Raw genomic sequence first — 18,678 nt, 5'->3', positions numbered from 1 at the left:
CCCCCAATTACTAATTACTGATGCCTCATTAATGATCCTTCCCCTCCAACTCCCTCTTCCCCCCCTCCCATCTTTATCTTTGGGGTTGTTTTTGTTGGGGGGGGAGGGCTGTGCCCCCCATTTTGGGGGGGGTCTCTGACTCAGGAAGGGGGGGGGCAGGGCAGTGCCAAATGGGGGGGACCCCCCCGGGGGGAGGGGGATGTTGTGGGGGGGTCCCATGTTTGGGGGGGTGGGGGGAGGCGGGGGGGGGCTTAGAGCTATTTTTTCATGCGGGTCTTTAATGAATGACTTTAATGAGATGCAAAACAATAAAATGACCAAAAAAGGGATAAATGTGTTTAAAGGTGGTTTCTTCGGGGGGGTGTGGGGGGGGGGCTGTCCCATTGCTCCTCAGTAATGTCCCACATACCCTCCCAGTGCCCCCTAATTGCCCCCAATTAGCCCTCCCAGTGCCTCCCAGTTTCTCCCAGTAACCCCCCACAGCTCCCCATTACCCCCCAGCACACACACACCCCCGACTGAGACCCAGCTCTTTATTTATATTTTTTTTGTGGGGGGGGGAGGAGGGGTCCCCATGCCCCCCCTCACTCCAGCTCTCCCCCCAGTTCTCCCAGTTCCTCCAGTTCCAGCAGTGCGGTGCGGATCAGCCCAGCGAAGCGGTGGGCGTCCTGCAGTGTGGGGACGGGGTGTCAGGGGAGGGGGTGGGGGTCTCGGGGGGGGGGGGGGGAGTGGGCTGAACCCCCCCATCTGCTCACCGTTTTGGGGCTGGAGGCTTTGCAGGAGATGTGGAACACAACGGCAGCGTCGGCCATCACCGTGAAGGAGACCCCATAGCCGTCATCGTGGGGCTGGGGGCATCCCAAAAAGACCCCATAAATACCCCCTAAATCCTCGACCCCCTCCGCATATGCCCCATAAATGGATGGGGGGGGGGGGTCTCAAAATACCCCATCAACAGCCCTAGATAACTGATGAACAGCTCCAAAATGTCCCATAACCAGACTGGGGACCCCAAAATCCCCCTAAATGCTCCATAAACAGACTGAGACCCTCGCATCCCTCACAACCAACCCCCAAAATGCCCCCAAAATACCCCAAAATGCCCCATGACCACGTCAGAATATCCCCTAAACAGACAGGAGACCCCATAACCAGGCAGGGACCCCCACAGACACCCCCAAATTCCCCATAATACTCCTCAAAGCCCCCCCGCGGGGCTTTGAAACCCCAGCCCATAACCACGGGACCCCCAGACCCCCCCGGACCCCCACCCCCAATAACCAACCATAGGAAGCTCCCCCCAGATCCACCGTAATACCCCCCAAATGCCCCATAACCCACCCTGGGACCCTCAGACCCCCCCCACGGGACGCCCCCTGCCCCCCCCCCTCCCCCCACTGCCCCCCATTGCCACACAGCACGCACCGGCCCGAAGCCCCCCCCCATGGGCTGCAGCTCGGGGGGCAGCAGGGGGGGCTGCGGCCGTGGGGCGCTGCTGGAGGCCATGGCCCAGGGCTGCGTCAGTGCCTGCAAATGAGATGCAAATGAGACCACGCCCACCTATCGTTGCCCCGCCCCCTACGCCCCGTTCTGGCTCCACCCCCTCCATTTTAAGCCACGCCCCTTCTAGAACTCCTCCCTCCAGGCCCCGCCCACCTCCTCCACCAATGGATTCCCTTCCCCAGGCCCCGCCTTTTTCAAGCCCCGCCCCTTCCTTCCAGGCCCCGCCCACCTCCAGAAACCAACCCGGTTCTTCCAGGCCCCGCCCCCTCTTCTAAGCCCCGCCCCTTTATTTCCCCGCCAGCTTCCAGACACAGATCTGTTTTCTACAGGCCCCGCCCCTCTCTCTGAAGCCCCGCCCCCCACATCCCATAAATGAATCTCATAGGCCATGCCCCTCTTAGGCCACGCCCACACCCGGAAGAAACGAAGCCATTTGCCCTAAGCCCCGCCCATCCTCCAGGCCCCGCCCCCTCCTCCAGGCCCCGCCCACCTGGTGCAGGAAGGGGGCGCTCTCCCCCAACTCTATGGCCGCTGCCCCCAAGGCCTGCAGGTGCCTCTCTAGCGCCCCCCCCGTCATGGCGGCTCTGCGCAGCGCCCGCTGCCGCCCCACCGCCTCCTCCAGCAGCGCCCGGCGCCGCGCACGCTGTCGGGGGAGGGGAGGTCGGGGGGGGGGGATAAATAGGGAGGAAGGGGAGGTCAGAACCCAAAAGGGGGGGCCCACAACGCGGGATCCCCCCCCCCCCAGGGATCGCCATGGTTTCTATGGGAAACCAACCCCCCAGTGGGATCCTCTATGGGACCAAATGAGGGCCAAAATGAGACCCCCAATATGGGACCCCCCCCACCATGAAGGACCCCCCCCCCCAATGGGATACCAACCCCCCCCCCCCCTTCGCTTTGGACCCCCCCCCCACTTTGGAACCCCCATTTTATGCACCCCCTCCCCACTTTGGGACCCCCCCAGTTTGGGACCCCCCCAGTTTGGGACCCCCCCCCTTCACTTTAGCCCCCCTCCTCCCTACTTTGGGACCCCCCTTCCCCACTGTGGGACTCCCCCACTTTGGGACCCTCCCCATTTTACCCCCCCCTCCCTCCCCACTTTGGGACCCCCCCATTTAACCCCCACTTTGCCCGCTCCCCACTTTGTGACCCCTCACTTTGGGACCCTCCCCCCATTTTACCCTCCCCCTCCTCATTTGGGACCCCCCCCATTTTATCCCCCCCCCCCACTCCCAACTTTGGGACCCCCCCCCCACTTTGGGACCCCCCTCCCCCCCCCAGGACTGACCCCCACTTTGGGGTCCCCCATCGCAGCCTCCAGCGCCGCCCCCTGGGGGGTGCAGCCCCTCGCCCCCTCCGTGCGCCCCTCCAGGAACAGCCGCGTGGGGACGGCCTCCATGGTCAGAGCCATGCCCTGCTCCTGGGGTCAAAGATCAGGGGTCAGAGGTTACGGGGTCAGAGTTGCACCCAGCTCCTTGTGGGGGGGGGCAGGGGGTGGCATGGAATGAGGGGCTATGGGGTCAGGGGGGGTTCTGCTCCTGGGGGGCAAAGGTCACATGGTCAGAGGTCACGGGGTCAGAGGTCACGGGGTCAGAGGTCACAGGGTCAGAGTTGCACCCGGCTTCTTGGGGGGGGGGGGGGTGGCATGGGATGAGGGGTTATGGGGTCGGGGGGGGTGGGGTTCTGATCCTGGGGGGCAAAAGTCAAGGGTCAGAGGTCATGGGGTCAGCAACGCACTGCCTGCAATCCTGAGGGGAGGTGGAGGTCAAGGGTCATAGGTCATGGGGTCAGAGGTTGTGGGGTCAGAGGTCACCCATGGGGGGGGGTATTTGGGGTCATAAGGGTTATGGGGGGAGTTTTGGGGTCCCAGTGCAGATTTGGGGGTCCTGGGGGGGGGTACTTGGGATATGGGGGGGGGTATTTGGGGTCTGGGGTTTATTTGGGGTCTGGGGGGGCATTTGGGGTCTGGGAGGGTATTTGGGGTCTGGAGCTTTATTTGGGGTCTGGGGGGGGTATTTGGGGTCTGGGGGGGGCATTTGGGGTCTGGGGTTTATTTGGGGTCTGGGGGGGGCATTTGGAGCCTGAGGCTTTATTTGGGGTCTGGGGGGGTTATTTGGTGTTTGGGGGGGTTATTTGGGGTCTGGGAGGGTATTTGGGGTCTGGGGCTTTATTTGGGGTCTGGGGGGGGCATTTGGGGTCTGGGGTTTATTTGGGGTCTGGGGGGGGCATTTGGGGCCTGAGGCTTTATTTGGTGTCTGGGGGGGTTATTTGGGGTCTGGGAGGGTATTTGGGGTCTGGAGCTTTATTTGGGGTCTGAGGGGGTTATTTGGTGTCTGGGGGAGGTATTTGGGGTCTGGGGGGGCATTTGGGGTCTGGGGGGGGGTATTTGGGGTCTGGGGGGGGTATTTGGGATCTGAGGCTTTATTTGGGGTCTGGGGGTGTATTTGGGGTCGGGGGGGCCATAGGGCCGTCACTCACACGGATCAGCGCCACCTGCAGCGCCGTCTGTATGAAGTCGTGGGGGCGGCGCCGGGGGGGTCCCGGGGGGGGGACGACGAAGACGTGCAGCTCCAAATCCCGCGCCAGCGCCTGCAGGGCCCCCAGGGCGGCCCCCATCGCCCCCCGGCACTGCAGACCCCAAACCCCGCCGATTCAGCCCCCCCCCCCAAAAAAAATAAAGGGCTGCAGATGCCTCCCCCCCACCCCTTCAAAAAAATTGGGGCTCCAAAAGGGGACAAAATGCCCCCAAAATGAGATTAAATGACCCCAAAACGGAGCCTGGGGTGTCCCAATAGACCCCCCCCCAGTTGCCCCAGTCCCCCCCCCCCAGTTTCTCTAGGCCCCCTCCAGCCCCCTCCCATTTAACCCAGACCCCCCCCCCGTTGCCCCAGTTCCCTCCAGTCCCCCACCAGACCCGTCCCAGTCCACCCCAGTTCCCCCCCAGTTGCCCCAGTCCCTCCCCAGTCTCCTCCCAGTTCCCCCCCAAGTTGTTCAGACCCCCTCCAGCCCCCTCCCAGTTACCCCAGGCCCCCCCCAGCCCCCCCCTCCCAGTCACCCCAGTTCCCCCCCAGTTGTCCCAGTTCCCCCCCAGTTTCCCCAGTCCCCTCCAGTCCCCCCCAGTCCCCCTCCCATTTACCCCAGTCCCCTCCCAGTTCCCCCCCAGTCCCCCCCAGTACCTCCTCAGGGACGTCCCAGTGCAGGCGCTGGGGGGGGGGCACATCCCCCACGACCCCCCCCCTGCAGTCCCCTCCAGCCTCGTAGCCCAGCTCCACAGCGTCCATTGCCAGAGAAAACTGTGGGGTCCCAAAATTCCCCCATAGATGTGGGGTCCCAACATCACCCCAAAGATGTGGGGTCCCAACACTGCCCCAAAAATGTGGGGTCCCAACATTGCCCCAAAGATGTGGGGTCCCAAAATTCCCCCATAGATGTGGGGTCTCATCATCACCCCAAAGATGTGAGGTCCCAACATCACCCCATAGATGTGGGGTCCCAACATCGCCCCATAAATGTGGGGTCCCAACATCACCCCAAAGATGTGGGATCCCAAAATTCCCTCGTAGATGTGGGGTCCCAACATCACCCCATAGATGTGGGTTCCCAACACTGCCCCAAAAATGTGGGGTCCCAAAATTCCCCCATAAATGTGGGGTCCCAACATCACCCCATAGATGCGGGATCCCATCATCACCCCATAGATGTGGGGTCCCAACATCACCCCAAAGATGTGGGGTCTCATCATCACCCCATAGATGTGGGTTCCCAACATCACCCCAAAAATATGGGGTCCCAAAATTCCCCCATAAATGTGGGGTCCCAACATCACCCCATAGATGCGGGATCCCATCATCGCCCCATAGATGTGGGGTCCCAACATCACCCCAAAGATGTGGGGTCTCATCATCACCCCATAGATGTGGGTTCCCAACATCACCCCAAAAATATGGGGTCCCAAAATTCCCCCATAAATGTGGGTTCCCAACATCACCCCATAGATGTGGGGTCCCATCATTGCCCCATAGATGCGGGGTCCCAAAATTCCCCCATAGATGTGGGGTCCCAACATCACCCCATAGATGTGGGGTCCCAACATCGCCCCATAAATGTGGGGTCCCAACATCACCCCAAAGATGTGGGGTCCCAAAATTCCCCCATAGATTTGGGGTGCCAACAATTTTGGGGTCTTTTTGGGTTCTGGGGGGAGAATTTAGGAAATTTGGGGTTTTTTTTTGAGATCCCACCCCCAGTTTTGGGGTCCTGATAGGGGGATTTTTTGGGGGGGGTGGGGGGGGGGTCCTTACCTCCCATAGGTGCCCCACAACATGGGGGTCTCCCCCCGCCTGCTCCACGCTCAGCCCCGCACGCCCCCCCCCAAACACCACCAGGGTGAGGGGTTTGTCGAACCACCTGGGGGGGGGCACAGGGAGGGGGGGGTCATCGATGGGGGGGTCATAGAGGGGGGGGCTGGAGGTCCTGAGGGGTCTGGGGGGGTTAATGGGGTCTGAGGGGGGGCATAAGGGGGAGTTGGGAGGGGCTGGGGGGGGATTAGGGGGGTATTGGGGGATATTGGGGTCTGAGGGGGGGGGTGGGGGGGTTATTGGGGTCTGGGGGGGCTATGGGGGGACATGGGGGTCCATAGGGGGGAGTTATGGGGGTATGGGGGGGGGCACATATGGGAGGTTGGGGGAGGCTGGGGGTCCTGGGGGGGGGTTATTGGGGTCTGGGGGCTTTATTGGGGTCTGGGGGGGGGCTGTGGGGGGGGTGGGGTTGGGATCTGGGGGTCTATGGGGGGGGCCATGGGTGTCTGTGAGGGGGCTTACGGGGTCTGGGGGGGGCATGGATGGGGTCTTGCGGGGAGGCTGGGAGTACTGGGAGGGTATTGAGGTTATTGGGGTCTAGGGGGGTTATGGGATCTTGTGGGGGGGGGTTTGGGGGATTGTCAGAGAGGGATTTGTTGGGGGGTCTTGGGGTCTTTGGGGAGGGGATGGGGGGGGGGGTCCTGAGGGTTATTAAGGTCTGGAGGAGGTGTGGGGTCCTTGGGGGAATTTTTGGGGTCTGCGATCGTCGGGGGGGGTCCCTGGGGGGGATTTCTAGTTGGGGGGGGTTGGTGTTATTAAGGTGGGGGTCTCTGGGGGGACTTGGGGGAGGGGGGGGTCCTCACCGGTCATATCCCCGCCCATGCAGCAGAGCTTTGGCCTCAGCGTCCCAATGCTGGGGGGGGTCCCCACCCCCATCTCCTGCAGGGGGGGGGTCCTCGCGCCCCCTCCCCGTGGGGGGGTCCAGGGCCACCACGAAAGCAGCCGAATCCACCGCCTGCAGTGCCGCCACGTTGGGACCCCCCCCCAAATGGAGGGCAGTGCGTGCCAGCGCCCATGGGGTCCTGGGGGGGAAACAGGGGGGGCACGGGGGGGGGACCCCCATGTCAGCCCCATAACCCCCCCCCAAACCCAGATCCTCCTCCATGTCAGCCCCATAAACCCCCCAAACAACCCCCCCCACGTCCCCATCTCCCCCCATAGCCCCCATGTCCCCATAGCCCCCCAAATCCCCAAAGCCCCTCATAGCTCCCCATAACCCCCCATGGCCTCCCATGTCCCCATAGCCCCCAAAGTCCCCATTGTCCCCCATGTCCCCATAGCCCCCCATGTCTCCATTTCCCCCCATGATCCCCCATAGCCCCCCCATAATCCCCCATAACCCCCACAGCCCCCCCATGTCCCCATAACCCCCAAAGTCCCCATTGCCCCCCATGTCCCCATAGCCCCACATATCCCCATTGCCCCCCATGTCCCCATTGCCCCCCAATGTCCCATAGACCCCCCATGTCCCCATAGCCTCCAAAGTCCCCCACAGCCCCCTATGTCCCTCATAGCCCCCCATGTCCCATAGCCCCCCATAGCCCCCCATGTCCCCATTGCCCCCCATGTCCCCATAGCCTCCAAAGTCCCCCACAACCCCCCATGTCCCCCATAGCCCCCCATGTCCCCATTGCCCCCCATGTCCCCATAGCCCCCCATGTCCCATAGACCCCCCATGTCCCTATAGCCTCCAAAGTCCCCCATAGCCCCCCATGTCCCCATTTCCTCCCATAGCCCCCCCCCCCCACGCCCCCCACCTGTCCCCAGCCGTCAGGACCCCCACCGCCTCCTCCTTGGGGGGGCTCCTCCCCCCCCATCTTCCAGGACCCCTCGGAACCGTTCCTGCAGTTCCCGGGGGGGGAGGGGTCGCCCCCCCCTCATCACCGTCACTTTGTAGAGGGACCCCCCCCGCACCACCACCACGTGGGCCGAGGACCCGAAGCGCCGCAGTCGGTCTGTTGGGGGGGGGTCGTGGGGGGGGGGGGGCTGTGTTAGGGTACCCCCAAATAGTGCCCCCCCCTCCCCCCGGGGAAGAATTCTCCATTGGAGACTCATTGGGGTGGGATATGGGGGGCGGATTGGGGGTTATGGGGGGGGATTTGGGGGTCTTTAGGGGGGGGGTCGTTTAGGGTACCCCCAAATAGTGCCCCCTACACCCCCCCCCCGGGGAAGAATTCTCCATTGGAGACTCATTGGGGTGGGATATGGGGGGGGGATTGGGGGTTATGGGGGGGGATTTGGGGGTCTTTGGGGGGGGCTATAGGGGTCCTGGGGGGAGGGGGGAATTGGGGGGGGATATGAGGGTCTGGGGGGGATTTGGGGGTCTTGGGGGATGGGGACTGGGGGTTATGGGAGGGGATATGTGTTAGGGTACCCCTAAATGGCGCCCCCCCCCCCAAAAAAAAAATCCCCATTGGGGACTCATTGGGGTGGGATATGGGGGGGGGGACTGGGGGTTATGGGAGGGGATTTGGGGTCTTGGGGGGGGGATTGGGGTTCTTTGGGGGGTGCAATGGGGGTCCTGGGGGGATATAAGGGTGTGGGGGGGATTTGGGGATCCTGGGGTGGGGGATTGGAGGTCTTGGGGGGGGGCTCTGAGGGTCCTTGGGGGGGTGGGGGTGGGGGGGGGACATCAGGGGTCTTTGGGGGGGTGGAATATGAGGGTCCAGGGGGGGGATTTGGGGTCTCGGGAGTAGGGAGATCATTTGGGGTCATGGGGAGGTGGGGGGCTTTGGGGAAATGGGGTCACGGGGGTGGGGAGTGGGTGGTCCCATGGGAAGGGGGGGGGGATTATTTTGGGGTGGGGGGGGGTCCCATACCCACGCGCTCCCCGGGGACGCGGCTGCAGCCAAAGATGCGCTCATAGGGGGCGGTGCAGGTGGGGAGGGCACCCCGAAACAGCACCTGGGGGGGGGGGGATATCAGCACCGGGACCCCCCCCCAAAAAAAAACCCAACCCGCCCGAATCTCCACCCTCAAAACATCCCCAGAACCCCCCCCCCCAATATCCCCCTCAAAACACCTCCTTCCCCCTCCCCCCCCCCCCCGAGCCATCCCAGAACCCCAATTCTGTTCCCCCCCCATCCAGGACCCCATTATCTTCCCCAGATTCTCCACCCCCATCAAAATCCGCCCTCAAGACCCCCCCAGATTCCACAACTCCCCCCCCCAAATACCCTAAGTTATCCCCTCAGCACCCCAAATCCCCCCCAAGACCCCCACATCCCCCCCCTAGACCCTCATTGCCCCCCCCAGCACCCCAAATCCCCCCCAAGACCCCCACATCCCCCCCCCAGACCCTCATTGCCCCCCCCAGCACCCTAAATCCCCCCAAAGACCCCCACATCCCCCCCCCAGACCCTCATTGCCCCCCCCCAGCACCCCAAATCCCCCCCAAAGACCCCCACATCTCCCCCTCCCAGACCCTCATTGCCCCCCCCCAGCACCCCAGACCCCCCCCAAGACCCCCACATCCCCCCCCCAGACCCTCATTGCCCCCCCCCCCAAGACCCCAACTCCCCCCCCACACCTCAACCCCTCCCCCCAGGACCCCTTTTCCCTGCAAAACCCCCCTCAAAATCCTTATTTCCCCCCCCAGGACCCCCCAACCCCCCCACCAAGACCCCCAATATTGCCCCCCCCCCGACCCCCCCTCACCGGGGGCAGTCCCCCCCCCTCCAGCAGCTCTCTGAAGCTCAACAGGGCGAAGGTGATGTTGGCGGCGCGGGCGGCCTGGATGCGGGTGGGGGGGGGGCCCAGCAGGTCCTTTTTTTTGGGGGGGGGGGCACACAGTGTGGGTTCTGAGAACCCCCACCCCCTCCTCCATCATAGGATCCCCCCCCTCCCCCCCCCAAAGCCCCTCCAAATGAAATCCATAGAGACCTCAAAGACCCCCCCCAGAGACCTTCCAGGTCCCCATTGAGACAACTAAGACCCCCCCCCCCCAGAACCCCCACCCCCAGGTCCCTATAAAGACCCCCAAGACCCCCCCCAGAGAACCCCCCAGGATCCCCCCTCCCCACCCAGGACCCCTCAGAGACCCCCCCAGGGTCCATCCCCCCTCCCCCAGGACCCCATAAAGACCCCCCCCCCAGATTCCCACCCTACAGAACCCCATAGAGACCCCCAGAGCCCCCCCCAGGATCCCCCCCCCTCAGCACCCCATTGAGACCCCCAGGACCCCCCAAGACCCCCTCAGGACCCCATAAACCCCCCCAACCCCCATATAGATGTCCCTTCAGGATGCCCCCCCACTTCCTCAGGACCCTACAGAGACCCCCAACCCCCCCCCCCCCTCCAGGGCCCCTCCATAGACTCCCAAGACCCCCCCCAATGTCCCCCCCCCCCAGAGACCCCTAGGACCCCACTGAGACCCCCAAGGATCCCCCCCTCAAGAACCCCACAAAGACCCCCAAGACACCCCCCAGGACCCCCTCATAGACCCCCAAGAACCCCCCCACAGTGCCCCCCCCCCCGAGACCCCCCAGAACCCCATTGCGACCCCAGGATCACCCCCCCCCCCTTCATGACCCCATATAAACCCACACAGGATTCCTCCCCCCCGCCTCCCCCCCCCCCAGGACCCCATAGAGACCCTCCAGGACCCCCTCCTTGCCCCCCCCCCGCGCCCCCCCCTCACCATGACATAGTAGCTGCTATTGATGGGGAGGGGGCTGCGTGCCCGCAGGTAGACGTGCTCCTCCCACAGCTCGCTCAGCTATGGGGGGGGGGGGAGAAAAAATGGGGGCTGGGGGGACCCCAACACAGTCCCCTCCCCTTCCCAGAGACCCCCACTCACGGACCCCCCCCTCCAGACCCCCCAGTGCCTCACATGGACCCCCCCCCATTCAGAACCCCCCCAAACCCCCAGAACTCCCCACCCCCCTATAAGGACCCCCCCCCCCCCCCGCAGGACCCGATATGGACCCCACCACCTGGACCCCCCCCCCCTCCCCAAAACCCTACATGGGCGCCCCCCCCCAACACCACCAGGATGCCCCCCCAGGACCCCATACAAACCCCCCCCCCCTCCACCATCCTCCCCCCCAAGACCCTATATGGACCCCCCAAATTTGAACCCCCCCCCAGGACCCCATATAGACCCCCTCTCCCCAGGATGCCCCCCAAGACCCTATATGAACCCCCCCCCCAGACCCCCTCCAGGACCCCATATGGACCCTCTTCCCCTTGGACCCCCCCCCAAAAGGTGTGTGTCCCCCCCCCCAGGGCCCCATATTGCCCCCCCTTCCCATAGGACTCCCCTCCCAGGACCCCATATGGACCCTCCTCCCCTTGGACCCCCCCCAAGGTGTCCCCCCCCCCCCCAGGACCCCATATTGCCCCCCCTTCCCATAGGACCCCCCTCCCAGGACCCCATATGAACCCCCCCACCCCCAGGACCCCCCCCGGGTTTCCACCCCCCCCCCCCAATCATCAGGACCCCCTACAGACCCTCACCACCACCAGACCCCTCCCAGGACCCCATATGTCCCCCCCTCCCCAACTTAACCCCCCCCCCCCAGGACCCCCCCCCCGAGGACCCCCCCTCACATAGCTGGGCAGCAGCCAGGAGCGCAGTCGCAGCCATCGCTGCAGGCGGGGGCCGGACCCCCCCTCAAAGGAACGGGCGAGAGCAGCCGCCCCCTCCTGGCCCCCCCCCGGCCCCAGGGGCTCCAGCGAAGCCAAGTACTGATGGGGGGGGGGGCACAGTAATATTAGAGACCCCCCCCCCAAACACCCCCAAATTGTGCCCCCTCCCACCCCCTCATCACAGCACTCCCATTTCCGTGCCCCTATTTGAAGACCCCCCCCCCCCTCTCGAAGGGATCAATAGAGGCCCCAAAGCCCCGCCCCCAAAAGACCCCTCCCCACTTTGGGACCCGCGCCCCCCCCCAAAGAACCCCATATTTACACCCCAACATTGGGATCCCCCCCCCACACCGCCCTCCCCCAAAACCCACAGATACCCTCAAGGCCCCCCCCCGCAATGTCACCATGTGGACCCCCTCCCCCCCCAAGACCCCCCCCAGGACCCCCCCAAAACCCTCACCCCCATTATGCCCCCACCTCCAAGACCCTACAGAGACCCCCAAGACCCCCCCCTCCCAGTAACCCCTCCCTCAACAATGACACCCCCAAGACCCCCCCACCTCAACACCCCCCCATTGACACCCCCCAACCCCCCCCAAGACCCCATAGAGACCCCATACCCCCCCCAGTGACCCCTATTGACCCCCCACCCCCCACAAATCCCCCCAGAACCCTCCCCACCATGGCCCCCCCCATTGACACCCCCCCCTCAAAACAATACCCCTGAATCCCCCCAGCACCCCTTTAACCCCCCCACAAGGGACCCCCAACCCCTCCGGGACCCCCCCAGGACCCCCCCAGTACCACCCTCCCTCAACAGTGACACCCCCCAAGACCCCCCACACCTCAACACCCCCCCCCCACACACTGACAACCCAACTACCCCCCCCAAGACCCCCCATAACCCCCCCAGAGACCCCTATTGACCCCCCCAGACCCCCCCCCAGAACCCCCCCCTGCCATGCTCCCCCCCCACCCCCCCTCAAAACGATGCCCCTTAATCCCCCCAGCATCCCTTTAACCCCCCCCCCAAGACACCACTAAGACCCCCCAGCCCCCCCCAAACCCCACCCAGGACCCCCCCCAGCCCCCCTAAGGACCCCCCCCCCATCTCACCCGGCTCACGGTGTCGTGGAGGGGGGGCAGGGGGAGGGGGGGCAGCACCCCCTGGAAGCTGTGCAGCCTGGGGCGGCGCCCCGCAAACATCCGCACCAACGCCTGCACCCCAAAATCCGATTGGGGACCCCCCCCCACAAAAAAAAAACAAACACCCCCCCAAAGCCCCCCCAGGACCCCCCCCCCCCATTGTCCTCCCCAGGACCCCCCAGGCTCACTCAGGACCCCCAAAACCTCCCCCAGGACTCCCAGATTCCTACACTCAGACCCCCCCCAGACCCCTCCCAGAGCCCCCCAGAACCCCCCCCCGCCCCCCCAGGACCCCCATTGCACCCCCCCCAAAGAACCCCAATCCCCCCCCAAGACTCCCATAGTCCCCCAAGGCTCCCCCAGGACCCCCCCCCCCCAGACTCACTCAGGACCCCCAGAACCCCCACAGGTCCCCCACTGCCCCCCAGACTCACTCAGGACCACCCCCAGACCCCCCCAGGAACCCCCCCAGGACCCCCATAACCCCCTACTCAGGACCCCCATAGCCCCCCAGAATCCTCTCAGGACCCTCGGAACCCCCCCCCAGGATGCCCCCCCAGACCCCTTCAGAACCACCCCCAGAAGCCCCCCCAGAACCCCCATGTCTCTCCCCAGGATGCCACCCCCCTCCCCCCCAGCCCCCCTCAGAACCCCCTACTCAGGACCCTCATAGCCCCCCAGGACCCCCTTCATGACCCCCCCAGACCCCCTTCAGGACCCCCAGAACCCCCCCCAGAACCCCCATGGCTCTCTCCAGGATGCCCCCCCTCCTCCCCCCCAGACCCCTTCAGAACCCCCTACTCAGGACCCTCATAGCCCCCCAAAATCCTCCCAGGACCCCCAGAACCCCCCCCAGGACCCCCCTCAGGACCCCCCCAGACCCCCTTCAGGACCCCCAGAACCCCCCCCCAGAACCCCCATGGCTCTCCCCAGGATGCCCCCCCCCCCCTCCCCAGACCCCCTCAAGACCCCCCCTCCCCAAGACCCCCTCAAGACCCCCAGAACCCCTTACCCAGGACCCTCATAGCCCCCCATAACTCCCATCAGGACCCCCAAGAACCCCTCCCATTCCCCCCCCCCCCCAACCCCAACACCCCAAGTACCATCCAGAGGCGGGGGGGGGGTCCCGGCCCCCCCAGGACTCCCGCCGTGCCCCCCAGCAGCAGCCTCAGCCCCAGGCGCAGGATCAGCCCCAGCAGCAGCCACAGCCCTGAGGCAAAGAGCAGCAGAGCCACGGCCCCCCGCGCCCCCCCCGGCAGCAGGGGGCTGTATTTGGGGAGGGGGGGGGCGGGGGGGGGGGAGTCAGAGGGGGCACAACTCCCCCCCCCCCAAAATCTCTCTCCAATCGAGGGATCCCCCCACCCTGGGTGTATGGCCCCAATATGACATGGAATAGACCTCTATCTGGGGGGGGTGAAAGAAATAGTGCCCCCCCCCCCCCCAGACACCCAGAATGCCCCCCCCCTCAGACCCATATATCCTGAAGATCCCAAAATAGAGCTCCAGACCCCCCCCCCAAACTCCCCCCCCCCCCAGAACCCCATACACTGGGGTCCCTCCCTTTAGAATGCTCCTCCAGACCCCCACGATCCCCCCCCATGACCCCCCCAGAACCCCATACATTGGGGTCCCCCCCCCTTTATAATGCCCCCTCAACCCCCCCCCCACCCAGGACCCCCAAGAACCCCTCCCAGACCCCCCCACATTGGGTTCCCCCCCCCAAAACCCCACATATTGGGGTCCCCCCCCTCAGAATAACAAACATTGGGGTCCTCTCCCAGACCCCCCCCAGGATCCCCCAGATCCCCAAACATTGAGGTCCCCCCCCACAATTAACGCCCCCCCCAGGCCCCCAGGACCCCCCCTCACATCTCTGGCGACCCCCCCGCATACCTTTGGGGCAGCCCCCCAGCGATGGCCCCCACCACCCCCAGGGAGGGGTCCAGACCCACAGCATCACACAGCCCCAGTGACCCCCCCAGGAAGAGCCACGTCCGGGGGCCAGCGGGGTGAACCTGGGGGGGGGGGCACAACCTCAGGGGGGGGTCTGGCCCCATAGAAACCCCTTAACCCACCCTATAGACCCCCCCCAACAGTGTGCCCCCCACCCCCCAAATTCTCACAGTTCCCCCCCACTGGCTCTGAAAGCTTTGGGGTTTCTTACCCCATAGCTCTGCCCCCCCCCTCAAAATCCACCCCCCCTCAAAATCCACCCCCCCCCCCCCCCCAGAATTTCCCCAATCATTTGGGGTCACCACCCCATAGGCCCCCCCGTGACCCCTATAATTTGGGGTCAAACCACCCCCCCCCCCTCCCCCAAAGCTCTCATATCCCATCCCATAGTAACCCCCCCCCCCCCCCACGACCCCAATCAATCATTTGGGATCACAATTGGGATCACCCAATATTTTGAGGAGCCCCCCCCCATCCCACACCCCCCCCCTATGGCCCCAACCATTTGGGGTCACCCCCCCCCCCCGTATCCCAGCCCACAGACCCCCCCAAATCCTCCCCCATGACCCCAACCATTTGGGGTCACCCCCCCCCCAAGCCCCCATAACTCACCCTACAGCCCCCCCCCGGACCCCCCCCATGACCCCACCATTTGGGGTCCCCACCCTATATCCCACCTCATACCCCCCCCCCCCCAAAGACCCCCATATTTTGGGGTTCCCCCCCCCCATACCCTCAGGTGCCTCAGCCGTCTCCCCCCACATCGCAGCGCCGTCAGCCCCAACTGCAGGAGGGGGGGGCTCCTCTCCGGCCCCCCCACGGCCCCCACTGCTGTCCCCAAAGCTGCAGCCAAACGTGCCTCCATGCTGGGGGGGGGACAGGGGGGGTATGGTGGGGGGTGGGGGGGGGCACAGGGGTGGCACCCCATAGCGCAGCCAGGGGGCACCTCCATAGAACCCAGGGGACACAGGGACACCAGGTGCCACCCCATGGCACCCAGGGGACGTGGGGACATCGTGGGGACACCCAAGTGCCACCCCATGGCACCCAGGGGACACCCTATAGCACCTAGGGGACATGGGGACATTATAGGGACATTATAGGGACACCGAGGTGCCACCCCATGGCACCCAGGGGACATGGGGACATCATGGGGACACCCAGGTGCCACCCCATGGCACCCAGGGGACACCCCAGGGGACATAGGGACATCGTGGGGACACCCAAGTGCCACCCCATAGCACCCAGGGGACACCCCATAGCACCTAGGGGACATGGGGACATTATGGGGACACCGAGGTGCCACCCCATGGCACCCAGGGGACATGGGGACATCGTGGGGACACCCAGGGGATACCCCATAGCACCCAGGGGACATGGGGACATCATGGGGACACCCAGGTGCCACCCCATGGCACCCAGGGGACATGGGGACATTGTGGGGACACCCAAGTGCCACCCCATGGCACCCAGGAGACACCCCAGGGGACATGGGGACATTGTGGGGACACCCAGGGAACACCCCATAGCACCCAGGGGACATGGGGACATCATGGGGACACCTAGGTGCCACCCCATGGCACCCAGGAGACACCCCATGGCACATAAGGGACAAAGGGACACCCAAGTGCCACCCCATAGCACCCAGGGGACATGGGGACATCGTGGGGACATCCAGCTGTCACCCCATAGCATCCAAGTGCCACCCCATAGCACCCAGAGGACACCTCAGAGGATATAAGGACATTGTGGGGGCATCATGGGGACAGCGAAGTGCCACCCCATGGGACATGGGGACATCAAGGGGACACCCAGGGGACCCCTATAGCATCCAGGGCACATGGGGACATCGTGGGGACATGATGGGGACACCCAGGTGCCACCCCATAGCACCCAGGGGACATGGGGACAACCAGGGGACATGGGGACATCATGGGGCCATCTCATAGCACCCAGGTGCCACCCCATAGCACCCAAAGGACGTGGGGACATGATGGGGACATGATGGGGACACCCAGGGGCCACCCCAGAGCACCCAGGGGGTTGTGGGGACATCATGGGGACACCACCCAGGTGCCACCCCCTGGCACCCAGGGGACACCGTATGGGGTGAAGGGACATCATGGGGACACCAAAGGGACACCCCATAGCACCCAGGGGACATGGGGACATGAGGGGGACACTCAGAGGCCACCCCATAGCACCCAGGGGACATGGGGACACCCAGGGGCCACCCCAGAGTACCCAGGGGGTTGTGGGGACATCATGGGGACACCAAAGGGACACCCCATAGCACCCAGGGGACATGGGGACATGAGGGGGACACTCAGAAGCCACCCCATAGCACCCAAAGGACCTGGGGACATCACGGGGACATCATGGGGACATCCAGGTGCCACCCCATAGCACCCATGGGACATAGGGCCACCCAGGTGCCACCCCATAGCACCCATGGGACATGGGGCCACCCAGGGGCCACCTCGTGGCACCCATGGGCACCCCAGGGGACACGGTGGGGACACCCCATAGCACCCATGGGACACCCTATGGGGCGCAGGGACATCGCAGGGACACCCAGGGGACACCTCATGGGACATGGGGACAACTCAGTGCCACCCCCCCCCCCCCCCCCGACCCCCCCATGGGAACAGCTGAGTCCTCCTCCCACCTCCTGCCCCCCCCCCATAGATCTGCCCCCCCCCATCCTGTCCCCCCCCCCCCCCATCCCTCCCCCCATAGAACTCCATACAACCCCCCCCCCCAAATTCCTGGACCCCCCCCCCCACCCCCATATAAGCCCCCTCCCACCACTTGGACCCACCCCCAAAATCTGAATGCCCCCCCCCCAATATCTGGACCCCCTCCGTAAGAGACCCCCCCTCAAACTCTTGCCCCCCCCCCCCCACAAAGTAGGACCCCTCCCACCACATGGACCCCCCCCCACCACCTGGACCCCCCCCAAATTCTGGCTCCACCCCCCCAATATCCGAACTCTCACAGATGAGAACCCCCCCCCCCCAATTCCCCCCCCCCCCCATATGGGACCCCCCCCACCATTCGGACCCCCCCCCCAAATCCCAAAGTCTGAGCTCCCCTCCCAACTTCTTGACCCCCCCCCACCCCCAAAATCTGGGTCCTCCTCGCTAACATCTGCACCCTCCCCATATAAGACCCCCCCCAAAATCTACCCCCCCCCCTCCCATATGAGACCCCCCACCACAATATGAGCCCCCTCCCCTCCTGGCCCCCCAACGGGACCCCCCACCATTCGCCCCCCCCCCCACCATTCGGATCCCCCCAACATCTCCCCCCCCCCCCCCATAAGGGTCGTTCCAGCGCCCCCCCCCCCCCCAAAAAACCCAGAACCCAACATCCACCCCCCCCCCCCCCGCCCCCTCCCCCCACCTCCCATCCCATAATACCCCGCGGCCGCGCCCCTCCCCCATTCACCTCGCTGGGTCCTTAAGGGGGGGGGGGCGCACGGGGGGGGTCCGGGGGGGTCCGGGGGGGGGTCCGGGGATTCCCCCCGCGGCGGCGGCGGTGATGGAGGAGCGCCCCTCCCCCACGGGGCGGGGAGAGTGACGTGGGGGGGGGGCGGGGGGGGCACCGGAAATGGGAGAATGGGGACAGCGGGGATGGGGGGGGGCGGGGGGGGGACATAATGGGGACAGCGGGGATGGGGGGGGACACGGAGAGGTGGGGACATTGGGGACATTGGGGGGGGGGACAGTGGGGGTAGGGGGAGGTAATGGGAGAATGGGGGGGGGACAAAGGGGGGGCATTGGGGACAGAGGGGACAATGGGGATGGGGGGGGACTTAATGGGGACATTGGGGGGGGGACAGTGGGGGCAGGGGGAGATAACGGGGGGGGCGGGGGGGACATTGGGGGGGCAAGGGAGATAATGGGGCTAAAGGGGGGGGGCGACAGAGGGGGGTATTGGGGCCATGGGGGGGCCGTGGGGACAGGGGGATAATGGGGGTAATGGGGTGGGGGGGGACAAAGGGGGGGCATTGGGGACAGAGGGGGCAGTGGGGATGGGGGGGGGCTTAATGGGAGTAATGGGGGGGGGATGAGGGGGGACATTGGGGATGGGGGGTGGGGGAGATAATGGGGGGGGGCACAAAGGG

At 65.4% G+C, this 18,678-nt stretch overlaps 1 protein-coding gene across 1 annotated transcript; it reads right to left on the bottom strand.

Moving 5' to 3' along the window:
- Positions 1-505: 505 nt before the first annotated feature.
- CPT1C (carnitine palmitoyltransferase 1C) lies at positions 506-18,143 on the bottom strand. Its single transcript, XM_090127628.1, is given in 20 exon segments — positions 506-668; positions 756-848; positions 1,426-1,527; positions 1,994-2,146; positions 2,792-2,923; positions 3,982-4,131; positions 4,680-4,796; positions 5,805-5,910; positions 6,665-6,883; positions 7,619-7,653; positions 7,656-7,816; positions 8,681-8,765; positions 9,519-9,626; positions 10,501-10,578; positions 11,412-11,549; positions 12,567-12,668; positions 13,700-13,862; positions 14,490-14,611; positions 15,283-15,415; positions 18,000-18,143. Coding segments are annotated over 19 exon segments (2,280 nt in total). The 5' UTR covers position 15,415; positions 18,000-18,143; the 3' UTR covers positions 506-584.
- Positions 18,144-18,678: the final 535 nt, after the last annotated feature.

This window comes from Phasianus colchicus, chromosome 31 (assembly GCF_987193195.1).
Source record: "Phasianus colchicus chromosome 31, bPhaCol1.hap1.1, whole genome shotgun sequence".
In the NCBI taxonomy this organism is placed as follows: Eukaryota; Metazoa; Chordata; class Aves; order Galliformes; family Phasianidae; genus Phasianus; species Phasianus colchicus.
This window is presented reverse-complemented; position numbering and strand designations above follow the sequence as displayed.